General features: G+C 39.2%; 1 protein-coding gene across 27 annotated transcripts in view; it reads right to left on the bottom strand.

The window, feature by feature from the left end:
• The window catches only part of adgrl2a (adhesion G protein-coupled receptor L2a), a 113,254-nt gene that overhangs the window by 55,240 nt on the left and 43,590 nt on the right, over positions 1 to 14,424 (bottom strand). For all 27 annotated transcript variants that reach the window (XR_007932581.1, XR_007932583.1, XR_007932582.1 and 24 more), the window contains exon 3: positions 5,822 to 6,035. Coding sequence is in view for 23 of the 27 variants with exons in the window: in XM_051912303.1 (XP_051768263.1) it covers positions 5,822 to 6,035 (214 nt within the window). In the remaining 4 variants the exon portion in view is untranslated. The remainder of the gene's footprint in view (positions 1 to 5,821; positions 6,036 to 14,424) is intronic.

Below are 14,424 nucleotides of genomic sequence, written 5' to 3' on the forward strand. Positions count from 1 at the left end.
TTTTTTCTCCAAATATCAGCATGATTGCAAACGTGATATTGATTTTATACAGCGTACAGTTCAATGAACAACAACTTAATATCAAGTGACTTACATTTAAGACACCAAATCGCCTGTTTGGCTCTATTTCGCCAACGAAAATAGTTCAAAACAAAGTCCACAGCATTGCTTTGCGTCTTTTGAGAAACACTTCCTGAATGAATCAGCCGTTTGAATGAATCGGTTGAATCTCGATGACTCGCTCATTAACAGGTACTTGCTGCCACCTACTGGCAGGTGTAATTTCACATTTAAAGTGTCTTCATTTTTAAAATGATTTCAAATAACAGTATTTAACGTTTTATATTTTCAACATTTCAAAACATTATTTATGCATCTGTAACTGCTCTTGACTGGTTTTAATAAGGTTTTATAGTTAGGCCTATACATTAGATTACAATTTCTGTACTGAAAATCTCCTATATAAACCTACATGAAAAACTTAAAAAAAGCACTGTTTATTTCATTTATATGTTTGTTCGGTTGTATTTATTTGTGCTATTACTCGTAATTTTTGATTGTTTGTTACTATTTTATTACTTACTGTTAATTTGTCTAACAATGTTTAAAATTTAAGTGAGTTAATCTAGAAGCTTTTGGTGTCATCACGAATCACTGATTCGAAACAAAAGATTCGAAACAGTGTTTTTAAATCGGCCATCACTAGATATAGTTGAAAAGTCATTATTTTGTTGTTGTTGTTTTTTTTTTTTTTTTTTTTTTTTGCCGCACAAAAATGTCTCTTCGCTTTATAATATTAAGATTGAACCACTGAACTCACATAAACTGTTTTAAATATGTTTTGAGTGTCAATAACGAAAAACAATGAAAAATGGTCCTAATAAAACCTTTTGTAGTGGTGTTTGTTGGGCCATATCTACAGACCAAAATATTGTTAGATTTTAACAAGAAAAAAAGTATGCTGTGTCTCACAATTTCTGAGAATAATATAGGATGATTGACCTAACTTAAAGGAAAAGAATCCGGAAACAAAGGTCTTTGGTTTGGGAATAGAGAGCATGTTTTACTGTTAGCGCAGCGTGGGGATGAATTAGCCTGCTGGCATTTTTCTGACCTGGCCTTGGGGTAGCATCTCTTCCTGCAGTAATTTCTCTTTACCTCAGCACGCAACCCTGACAATTCATTTGTCTTATGTTCTATTTGCTAATAAACAAGTAGAGACAAAGCACGTGGAACAGAGTGCTGCTCCGTCCACAGCTGTGAATTCCCACTGGTCATGTTTGAAGATGAGAATTTATACATAGACACGAGCTTTGCTGAAAAACACGTCCCTCATATGGGAGTTTCTTTATTAACGAGCACTCATATGTGGTAACAGATGAGAATATCAGCATGTTTACCCATATAAATGAATTATGGATCTAAAATTATAACACACGGCCAAAGCCGGAGCCATAATGTGGCGATTGGTTGTTTGGTTATTTGTAGTTGTATTATAGGGAGACTGTTCCCATTCATATTTCATTCAGTCACACTGTGTTGTTTATTTGCATAATGTGCCATGTGAATAAATTATGATCACAAATTATCTTAAAAGAGGGAAAAGATTAATAATAATAATTTCTGGAGTTAAAATAATGGCATAACAAACATAAAGTTTTATTATTTTTAGAAAAGTTGCCTTAACACAATATAGATGGAAAAGTGATGATCTTGATTTTTTTTTTTTTGTACTATATTTCTTGTCATGTTAAAATGTCATTCTTATTGTCATTTTTGCAATTACTTTTAAGCTACTATTTCCAATGCCAGTTTATTGGATGTATGAAGTCACACACAAGTGTCCTCTCAGAGTAACCACAGGTGTAATTCATCACAATGACTATGAACAAATCCCAACATTTGACATCCACATAGTTTCCAAATACTTCTTATTTTACTAATTAAAGCTAAACATGTTGTCAAAAATTTTATCTTTCTTTAAAATAAATGCCACTTGGTTTGATATCTTATCTAATGCAATGATACTTATACATTTTAATGGATGTATTAAAATGTATAAGTATAAGTTATTTAGTGGATAAACTGTTCAAATATTGTTTGGGGCTACTGTATGCTAAATTCTCATTCTCATAATGTTCCTGTTAGCTGACAGTTGGTGTTTGCTCTTCACACCACAGTCACACATCAAGCGGTTTCACAGGACGCCCCTCATTAGACAGATCTCTCCCTCCTAAACTCTGAACACCCACCGAAGAAACACTTTCAAGATATCACAACATTTACAGTAGAAATTTCACTCATTAAAGCAAAACAATAGTGTGGTAAGTTGGAGGAAATGTTTCAGTCAAGAAATCTGGACTTTACTAATATGATATAAAATGGCCACACAAAAGAAAAAAATATATATATTACAAATGAGATTCTTTGATATATCAGTTGTTTCAAGCTAATTTATTAATATGTATATAAACAATTGTTGATGCAAGTTATCAAAGAATATAGAAAGTTTTAGTCCAGAAAATGGCCACAGAAAAAAAAAAAAAAAAAAAAAAAAGAGAAATACACACACACAAACACACACACACACACACACACACACACACACACAGGAGTTGTTGACAGGAGGCTGCTTTGATTGGTGATCTGAGGGATACAGCGATACAGTTCTTGACTGATCTATAAAAACATCATACAAATTATATAACAATATATCATAAAGAACTTCTAAGATGGTGCAGAGCACATTTTGTATTTATCATAGTAACATTATATCAAAGTAAAAGAAAAAAAATTATGATGCCTTGAAGAACCTAACTCATATTCATATTGAATATGAAACAAATTGATGTATATTAAACCTATCTATTCTCTGAATATACACAGTGTTATGGCAGACGAGCCAGTCATTCACTTGTGTCACAAAAAAAGCATAACTACTTGTTGTCTTGATCTTGTCAGATTTGTTTGTAATAATTACAATTTAGTCAAATTGAAAAGGACAGAGATCTACCGAAGCAGTAGATCATCATGCATTCAATACAAAATACAACAAACCAAATCAAATGTAAACAGAATTATGGCAGTATGATTGCAGTACTTATATATATATATAATGACACAATTTCTATTGTCTGTTCTGAATTAAAGCTCACTTCCTCTATTCATAACATCAAGCAGCCCAAACCTCACAAATCTAATTCAATCAGGAATCATGGGCATTATTTAAGACTTCATTACCAGGCCAACAAATTCCCTATGCTCTGAATTCTTAAACAGGTGTAGCTGTTGTTTCTAGAAGCCTGTATTTACGGTGACTTATGAAAGCTTAATCTGCAATGCTTGAAGTATTCACTAATACCATATGTACAGTGGGAGTGCCGTACACGGCTGTGCGCTAACGCTGGTCTTCTGAGAGCCATGCGGACGCCTCTGTCACGGATATTAATGGTGTGAATACAGAACAAATTTCCCCCATACAGCACTGCAGCCATTCCCTCATGTTCCCCAAAGCAGGGTACTTAGCAGAGCAAGGACGACAGGAACAAGAGAATTTCTGCAAAGAAAGTTTTGTTTCAGATGTGTTGCTAGAGGACTACTACTACAAAAAAAAAAAAAAAAAAAAAAAAACTTGCATAAAAATTTGATCACAGCTGTGCTTATAAGTTAAATAATAAGTTTATTTGCCATGTTAATTAGGGTGGAAAAACAGAGCTGTAGAGCAGCACACAGCACACATTTTTTTTTTTTTTTTTTTTTTTTTTTGTTCTAATGCGAGTGATGCAGGTTCAAATCCAGTCTGCAACATTTTTACATTTCATTGCCCCTCTGTCTTCCCAGTAACTTCCTGGTTCTCTCAACACTCACAGAATGCCAAATGCAAGTACAATTTGGCTTCAGTGAATAAATAAATTGTAGTTACTCAACAGTTGGCAGAAATTTTATTATAAAATTAAATTTTATATTCCTTGCATTAAAGTGTACCTTCACCGATTTTCAACCCACTTTGTAATATGTGTAAATGAACAATGTTTACAATTCCTGTACCAAGAAATTCTTATTTGTCAGCAAAAATCTTTTGCTGAAAAAATAATAATAATAATAATAATAATAATAAAAAAAAAACAGCTCTAAGGCTTCCATGAAAACCACAGACCATACTTCCACATTTTTGTATCCTGTCCATGGACAGTCGGATCGACAGAGGGTTATTTATTAACAGAACAGTTATTGTAAGGGTAGGTTTATCACTGAAAATTGTGTCATACTATGTATCTACTCTTTAAACAGCATTGTGGTAAAATGGAACAGTTTTCTTACCTGTACGTGACAGTGTTTTGATTTGGGGGTTGGGCAGAACTGACAAAACAGCAGTTTAATTCCCCTCCGTTTGGCCTAAAACACTGTTTTTGTGGTCATACAGTTTTAAATGTTGACTACAAACATTGATGTTTCTCTGATTTTCCATTGTGGCATTCTCTCCATATTTAATAACTCACTCCCACTAAACGTTTACACTTAGAATTCTTGCACCCGGGAACCATACAAGTCGACACCATTATGACTAAAAGTTTGCTATGAAGTATTTCCTACTAAAGCAAGGCGGTTAAGCGTATCCATAGCAGACTGGTGGGAGTGGCCCAGTGCATTATTGGTGTTGAAGCTTTTCTACCTATTTGTCAGAAGGGTGGGAAAATGGCTTTTTTCTCTGTTCTCGTAGTACCGTTGTTTTTTTGTTTTTTTTTTCACCTTTCTACTATATAGGCAGGCAAGCTTTATTGAAAGCCCATATTGCCAGCGGTGAAGTAGCCCTTTAAGTCATAAAAAAAATGGTGCACTTTAAAATTTTCACCTGTTTGTCACAAATATGTAAGTAAAAGAAAAACAATTCTATTGTTGTACAATTCTATATATTGGACCCTGCTCTCAGCAATATCTCAATTATCTAATATTTAAAACAAAATAGAGAAAGACAAAGAGAAGGCCAACACACAATAATGTAGAAAGCGCTTCTAGTTGCTCGAACCCTCATATAAGTCCACATTATTAAACAAGTTAATAGGCGACACAAACCCACGGGACATAACATGAGGTGTTTATATCAATTAATTTAATATAAGCCTATATAAATCAATAATAAAAAAAAAAGAGAAAGTTTTCTTTTGCAAAGAAATGAAGTAGTGTTGAGTGAAAGCTTCTATAATTAAGTATAGTAATCTATTATTAATACAACTGTAGCAATGACAGATTGTGAAGTTGTTGGTGATACATTATTGACCAGAAAACTAACAAGATGAAAAGTGCACAACAATGCAATTTCACATCTGGACTTCTGCAGACCTGCCGAGGCAAATCCCTGCCTAGAGTTCCTGTGTAGATTAACACCCACTTGAGACGCCTAATTGCCTGCAGCTGAAAGGACTAATTGAGATGCCACATTTTCAAACCTATTTCCCCACGAATCACGACGTTCTTATAATAAGCCGAGCGGAACTGTATGCCACTCCCGCGGCAATACGTATCAAAGCCCGGCTCACACATCACTTCCTGTTTTTTAGCACAAGCCTCCAGATGTACGACACTGTCTGAACTCAAAAGAAAATTGGATATGAGCACATTGAGATCTGTTTGGTTTGGTTGTTGAGACTGTGCAGAGAAATATTCTTCATGTAAGCCACTGAAGATGCTCGTATTCATGCACTGTGTAATCAAAGACGGCCAAATGAGAGAGAAGACACGTTTTGAAGAGAGAATTTTGGAAAAGGAGGGTGAAATGTGACCGATTTTAGCATGGAAAGTGCATTTGCCTGGAAGAACTTGCCTTTGAGACATGATCTTGAATGCATCGGGCAGATAACAGTTGATGTTCTCCATTTGAAAGGGGTCAGCATCGCAGATCTTGTCATCTGTCCGGCCGTAATTGGCAGTCTCGATCATGATGACATCACTTCCTGGACAGCGTAGGTCGATGGGATAACCCTCGCAAGACAGCTCCCGCCTCACCAGACCAAACGGCATAGTTGCCCGGCTAAACCCTGAAAGACAGAGAGAGACTTTAGAAAAAGAAAAAAATCCACTGCAAAAAAGTTAATTTGCTTAAATATCTAATTCTCATTACTGCAATGTGAAAAACATTTATTATCATGTGAATAAATATATTATTTGAATTGTAAAGTATTGATACATCATGGTAGTATTTCTTGTACCTTTGAACAAATAGTTAAATTATGTTGTTTTTTTTTGTTTTTTTTTACCAAATTTATTAAATAAATATACAATAAGACAATTGAGAATTATGAGGAAAATAATACCACAAACTTTAATTATTTACAATAATTCTTGAAAATGTATTATTATTATTATTATTATTATTAATGAATGACAGATGCAACAATGGTAACAATCCATGTTACAAAAAAAAAAAAAAAAAACAATGACACTGACATCTCTACATTTTATGGAGAAAGGCCAGACAACAAGACAGATACAGTCAGTGAAAAAATAATAATAATAATAATCATGTTCTACTAATGTGAAGAGCGTCAAATGTCTGTGCTGAGAGTGAAATCTGGTACTGAGCTCAGAGCAGCATGTAAAGGGCATTTCCCTCATCACGCTAATGTCAAACACAAATAAAATACACTCAGCCAATCACAGGCCCTGACCTCAAATATATCTCTATTTTTAGAAATTAATCTCACATGCAAAACGCAGCACGGATGCACCAGAAAATAAGTATAAGAAAAATAATCAATTATGTGCTATGACTGAGAATTACATCTATCCATCTGCCTGGAAGGTATTTAAAAAGCAAACAAAGAATCTTACAGTAGAAGCCATGTTTATTTCTTGCTGCATCACACACTTCCTCAGACTGTAAATGGTGTTAAAATGTGTCTTGTTAAAAAAAATACATAATGTATTAAAAAGATTCATAACCTGAGAGAAAGGCTGCTGTTTAATCTATATTTCCTCCAGCAATGTGTATAAACGTTGGCCACATTAAGTAAAAATCCATCTAAAATCAGTCTGTACGATTGATTTATTCACATAAGTGAAATTATAAAGTCAACATGGCTCTGCATTTTTTTCCCCATTCATGTTTTCAAATGAAGAGGAAAATAATCTGTCTGCTGAGAAGCTTCTCCTGTAATTATTCAGTCAGAACACAGTCACTGCGCGTTTTATCCACAGCATTTCCCCCTGAGTTTGACATGCTGAGATGTTCTCAAAGACACTGACAGCAAAATGGATTCAAATGACTTTAAAAAGTCCATTCAGTGGAAATCAAATCTAGGGTTGTTGAACCAAGATTTATCGTTGGGTTCTTTCAAATCTTTAGTCATTCCTTGTGACCATTAGAAACAAAACACAGCAGCAAGTTTTGACTGATGACAGGTGTTGCCGCCTCACATATGTCATTTTATAGTGTGCGCTGCTCAACAACATGCAATTCGGTTTGACTCGGTAAAACCACCAGTGAGAGGCAAAGCTCAATAAAATGCTAACTGATAGTTTCGAATCTGCACTATGATTGGGTGAACAGCATTCAAAACCATTGTAAAATAGCAATAAACTAGTTGCTACGTAACTAAAGAACTGCATTACTTGGTTGAAGTATTGTTTGTTCGTATCATTATTATTATCTAGATATTTATCTGTTGCCAACATTTTATTAACAAAAATAAAAAAAACTATGGAAGCTTGTTTCTGCCACTAAATAAAAAAATAAAAAAGCAATTGCGAATTTCTATCTCACAATTCAGACTTTTTTTTCTCAGAATTGTGAGATATAAACTCGCAATTCTGAGAAAAACATCAGTCTTTTTTCCCTCAAAATTGGACATTATAACACGCAATTGCGAGTTTATATCTCACTATGCTGACTTTATAACTTGCAAATTCTGACTTTATATCACGCAGTTCTGACTTTATAACTCGCAATTCTGACTTTATATCACGCAGTTCTGACTTTATAACTCGCAATTCTGACTTTATATCACGCAGTTCTGACTTTATAACTCGCAATTCTGACTTTATATCACGCAGTTCTGACTTTATAACTCGCAATTCTGACTTTATAACTCACAGTTCTGACTTTACATCATGCAGTTCTGACTTCATAACTCACAATTCTGACTTTATATCATGCAGTTCTGACTTCATAACTCACAATTCTGACTTTATATCACGCAGTTGCAGTTCTGACTTCATAACTCGCAGTTCTGACTCTTTATATCACACAATTCTGACTCTTTACATCACGCAATTCTGACTTTATAACTCGCAATTCTGACTCTTTATGTCACACAATTCTGACTCTATATCACGCAATTTTTACTTCATAACTCACAATTCTGACTTTATATCACGCAGTTCTGACTTCATAACTCGCAATTCTGACTTTATATCACGTAATTCTGACTTCATAACTCGCAATTCTGACTTTATATCACGCAATTCTGACTTTATAACTGGCAATTCTGACTTTATATAACGTAATTCTGACTTTATAACTCACAATTGGGAGTTTATATCTCACAATTCTGAGAAAAAAAGCTAGTTAAATAGTGAGAAAAAAAAAAAAACATTTTTTTATTTTTTATTTCATGGCAGAAACAAGCTTCCATAAAAAAATAGTGCATAGCAGTGATTTTACCGTATTTTTATTTTTCACTTAAAATTACACTACTGTTCAAACTGTTTGATTGATCAAAAGTGACAGTAAAGACTTTTAAATGGTCACAAAACAAAAAATCTATTTAAAATAAATGCAGTTCTTTTGAACTTTCTATTTATCAACAAATCCTGAAAAAAAGGAACATGCTTACCACAAAATAAATAAATAAATAAACTTCATGATAAGAAATGTTTCTTGAGCACATCTTAGAATGATTTCTGAAGGATCATGTGACACTGAAGACTGGGGAAATGATGCTGAAAATCCATCACAGCGACAAATATATAAACAAACAAAACATTTCTTTTAAATTGTAATAATATTTCACAACATTACTGTCTTTTACTGTATTTTTGATCAAATAAATGATGATCATAAGAGACATTAAAAATCTTACAGACCCCAAACTTTAGATCATATACATATTTTTTTTTTTAATGGACAAGTCATGGGTTGGCTGAACTGGGTTATTTGAAGCGACCAGAGCTCATGAAGCATTCAGGTAAATTGACATAGATAATGTGATTAAATTTGATCATGATTTATTTGCTCGGGTCTTTTCTTTCTTTTGCTTTAACATTTAAAGTCATGGCCCCTTTTCCCCTGGCCTACATTCCACCGTACTCTAATGCAACTCGATTGTGAGGTCACAATGGTGTTTGAGCGGATCAATGAGGCTGCGGCGGTGTCCATCAGAGCGGGCTGCATTATCTCACTCGGCCCTTTTCCCTTCTGACTTCAACTACACAGGAATAGCACAGCCAAACCCGCCCCCTTTTCACCTCATCCGATCGGCTCTGCTAAAACTCTCCATTTTCCTGAGCTGCGGTTCCGCCACATGGCAGCAGATTTGATCCTCTCAACCACACTCTGTTCTTTCATTTCACCAGAACACCAGGAAAACCAAGTATGTTGAGGGCGTGGAAGGGACGATAATGAGAAACTTCGACGTGTTTCTGCGGCCTGGCATGTCAAGTTTACAACATGCGATACTTCTCGAGTGTCTGGGAATTACATTAAAACGCATTGCCATTGCCAGATCCCCGAAACGCCCACCAGCGCAGTTCATGCATCATGGAGTCTGCTGGAGCCTGCTTCATAAACAGCTTTCCAAAAGCAGGACAATTGATTAGGCCTGGAGTCACTGCTGACTCACGCTGTTATGGACGGATATTTCAGGACACGGTCAAATCTATACAGTAGAGAGAGAGAGAGAGAGAGAGAGAGAGAGAGAGAGAAAGGGACAGACTTCCAAATCTAATTAAGGGGAAAGACTTCATTCTGTGAAGAGGGATTTTTTCACTTTACTGTAAAAATGTTACAAAGCAGATTAAAGTAGTTCAAGTAGGCTGGAACATTAACATTATATCAGTTAATGAAATATATATTACAGTGAATTTCTTGCAGCCACAGCTTTTAAATTTAAACAAATTTTTAACATTCAACAGTGCATGTTAACCAAATGCCTTTAAAAGCGTTTTGTACATCTCTCATTGCTGCAGTCTGACATTTTCTGATGGTAAAGGAGCTTCTTGCTGCAGTTTTTAAGCAGTTGATGAACTAATGAACAGTAATAATGATTTTATTTTTTATTTTTGTGTGTGTGTGTGTGGGGGGGGGGGGGGGGGGGGGGGGGGGGGGTATATAGGACACATTACTCCTGACATGTAAGACAAACGCCCCCAACAAACAGTCTATTAAACCATCAGATAAAGTCTAAAGGTCAATGATTATTCAATTCTAGTAGATAAATGTGTCCTTCATGACCTGCTTAAGAGGAACACTCAAAGAGTTGATATAACCATGACTACAAGAGCAATTATGATTATATTACAGAAAACATTAACCCTTTTTTTCAAATAAAATTGTACAAAAGGTGCAGAAATGACACAATGATGAAGAAACTAAATTCTGCACTTTGCTTTTCTTACTAGACAACTAAGGAGGATTGTGCGAAATTGATGAATACATCTTTCTTTAAAAGTGTCAATCTACAGATAAATACATAAATATTTAATATGGCTTCTTTACACTTTTCTAAGTGATTAGACTTTGATTTTAGCCTAGAACACCCCAGCAGCCAACAAAAACACCATAGCAACACCTTGACAACCACCCAAAGCATCCTAGAATTGTAGCGATGGGTTTTAGATGGGCAAGCACCTTTCACATTTTCTTCAGTGTGAAAGAAGAATCTTCAATGTGAAAATCCAGTTTTATTAAAGTTAATATTATATTAAGGCTCATGACTGAAAAAATCCTGTTTTTAATCTCTGAAAATAAAGAGACGTTGTACTAAGAAGTGGAAAAACATAGTGACAACACTAAAGAAACCAAATTTGGCATTTTGCTCAGGAGAAAGAAAAGTAATTTAGATTAGTACACCCAATAGCGTTTGTAAACGGATTATAATTCTTTCGGGGGGGGTTACGTATTATGCTGCATAGAGAGATTTGGAAGTCAGATCCTCGTTTCTTCCTTAATTTCCTTTGTTATCTCAATAAAGCCAAGGATCCACCGTTTCCTTTGTCTCAAAGTCGAGCGTTTATATAATTTCCGCTCTGGTTTTAGCCGGTCAGGGTCAATGAGCATTCGTGGTCAGAGAGCAGGAAGGACAAAGTCCGTTTGAAAGACATTTGCACCTCAATGACATGGACCCAAAGTTCCCTTTCAAGGGAACTCGCGCTGCGTCAAGCGCTTTGGGAACGCCTCTGCGTGAATGCGTCGTGAAGCACATGTGAAATCTGTCCAATGGCGTGACGGAACGTCATAGGCGGGTGACGTCATGACCAGGAAACTATAAAGCACACCCGAACCAAACAGAGTTAGCTTCTGTGTCTTCAGTAAGCGCTTTCTGTGAAACTGTCTGTCTTATTTATTGTTGTTTGTCTCTCACGTTATTCAAGCACACATATCTAAGACACTATTATGGCGACACAAGTGCAGCAATTCAGGCCGTGTGCGTCTCCTTGTCCTCGCTACATTCCGGCGGGAGATGCACACGAGCTTTGTGTTGTTTGCTTGGGAGTGGAGCATGCCCAGTCAGCTCTCGAGGGAGCTGGCTGTGAGCATTGCGAGCTGATGTCTATGAAGACGCTCCGCTCCCGCCGGGCGCTTTTCGAGGAAAGCGGTTCGGCTCGCGCTCCCCGCGGCTCGGGTCCCGCTGCTGCCGAGGCACAGCGAAGGCTCGCGTCGTGGGGTTCGCAAATGGATCTTGCAGAGGGGTTAGAGACGGGCCCCGCCCTTTCTCTGCCTTTACCTGCAGGATCCAGCGCTTCATTTCAGGAGCTAGAAGCACGCTCTGCGGTTTCTTCTGCCCCTGGTGAAGCGCCGATGTTGCAGTGCTCTAGTTCTGAGGAATTAGACGTTGTCAGCATCGATCAGTGTGATGAGTCGCCACCACAGTCACAAGCATATGAGGAGCTAGTGGAGGTTGTTACTAGAGCGGTGGCCAGATTAAACATAAGCTGGCCGACCGAGAAACAGGAAGCCCGTCAGGCCAGTTTATTAGACGAGCGCTTTCTCCCGTCTCGCGCACAACCTCCACGCCGGGGCTTGCCTTTTTTTCCCGACCTCCACACCGAGGTGTCGAGGTCGTGGAACAGACCCGCGTCCTTCCGGGTCTATAGTCCACAAACATCTAATTATAGTAACATCTTAGGACTAAAAAGGCATGGTTATGGGGAGATGCCGCGGGTGGAAGAGACGCTCGCGAGCTATCTCTCCCCCGAGTCGGCAGCCTCTCTCAAAGCCCCGAAGTTACCCACTAAGCCTTTACGTACATCTTCTGCTTTAGTGGGTAAAGCGTACTCGGCAGCAGGTCAGGCGGCGGCATGTTTACACACTATGGCCGTCCTTCAAGCCTATCAAGCCGACCTGCTTAAAGACCTTGATGAGGGTGGGGAAGTCAGTCGCGAGGCGTTTTCTGAGCTAAGGAAAGCTACAGATCTCTCTCTCCGTGCCACCAAGGAGACCGCCAGATCTATTGGGCGGTCTATGGCAGCCCTGGTGGCCACGGAGAGACACCTTTGGCTCAACCTCGCTGACATGAAGGAACGAGATAGATCTTTTCTACTTGACTCTCCTATCACGCCGCCTGGCCTCTTCGGCGACTCAGTCAACACAGTCGTCGAGAGGTTCCAGGAAGCTAAGAAACAGGCGGCGGCTTTCTCTAAATTTCTTCCCCGCCGATCTCAGGTCTCTGGGGCTGCTAGTCATAAGGAGCAGTCCCAGCCGAGTACGAGCTCCTCCCACAGGGCGCAACAAAAAGTGAGCGTTGCTTCCCGTGCCCCCCCGCAGAGGGACTGGGGGTCGGGGCAGCGCTCACAACCGAAGCCATCCAAAGGAAAGGCGGATCTTAGGACCGTTATTATCCAGCGGAGGGCTTCGGGAAAGAAGTCCTGACGCCAGTGGTGTCAGGCTTCTGAGGGCAGTCCCCTCCGAGGCGGGTCGGTGTCCACCTCAGTACACGGTGCCCGGCCCCCCTCGGTGCCCTCAGGGGGCCGTTCTGCCAACCCTGCCACCTCGCGTGCTTCAGGGCGCAGCAGCTCCCAGCGAACGCTTATCTCAGCGTCCACCCGGCAACGTAGTGGCGCTGGGATGTTCGCTCCCTCCAAGGAGGGACCAAAAGTGGCCAGTTCAGTTGCTCCCTGCCGGTTCGCCGCTTCAGGGCACCGGGCTGGTCACCCATCTAACACCAGAGGTCAGTCTCGAGAGACTGATTCCCTTAGTAGATTCATTGGCAGCGTGGAAACTTCTGTCAAACGTATCTCAATGGGTCCTGCGCACAGTAGAATTTGGGTACAGAATTCAGTTCGGGTTGCGACCGCCCAGGTTCAACGGGGTTTTGTTCACCGAGGTGAGCCCCGAGCAGGCTCTGGTTATGGAACAGGAAGTACAGACTCTCTTGCGAAAAGAAGCCATAGAAAGGGTTCCTTCTCCCAGCAGGGAGTCAGGGTTTTACAGCCGGTACTTTATAGTTCCAAAGAAGGATGGAGGGTTGCGTCCCATTCTAGATCTGCGCCTATTAAACCGCTCTGTAAAGAAGCTCAAGTTCAGAATGCTAACTCTGAAACAGATCGTGTCACAAATCAAGTTCGAGGATTGGTTTGTCACGATAGATCTGAAGGACGCATACTTTCATATATCCATCCTTCCTCAACACAGGAAGTTCCTGAGGTTCGCTTTCGGGGGCGAAGCGTACCAATATCGGGTTCTTCCCTTCGGCCTAGCTTTATCTCCCCGCACCTTCACAAAATGCGTGGATGCAGCTCTGGCTCCTCTGCGACTCCAGGGCATCCGCGTGTTGAATTACATAGACGACTGGTTGATTCTAGCACAGTCAGAAGAGTTGGTGGTTCAGCATCGAGATGCTGTTCTCGCCCATATGAAGCGTCTGGGGTTACGGCTAAACGCAAAGAAGAGTGTGCTTTCTCCAGCTCAGAGAACCTCTTTTCTAGGCGTAGTGTGGGATTCAGTGTCAATGCAAGCTCGTCTGTCGCCAGCTCGCATAGAGGCCATTCTCACAGCCGTAAACAAGCTGAAGCTGGGTCAGTCACTCACTGTGAAACAGTTTCAGAGACTGTTAGGTCTGATGGCAGCTGCGTCCAACGTGATACCTTTTGGCCTGCTGTACATGAGACCGTTGCAGTGGTGGCTCAAAACCAGGGGGTTTTCCCCGAGGGGAAATCCGTTTCGCATGATCAAGGTCACGCGGCGATGCCTTCGTGCTTGTGTCATGTGGA

This window comes from Ctenopharyngodon idella, chromosome 11 (assembly GCF_019924925.1).
Source record: "Ctenopharyngodon idella isolate HZGC_01 chromosome 11, HZGC01, whole genome shotgun sequence".
In the NCBI taxonomy this organism is placed as follows: domain Eukaryota; kingdom Metazoa; phylum Chordata; class Actinopteri; order Cypriniformes; family Xenocyprididae; genus Ctenopharyngodon; species Ctenopharyngodon idella.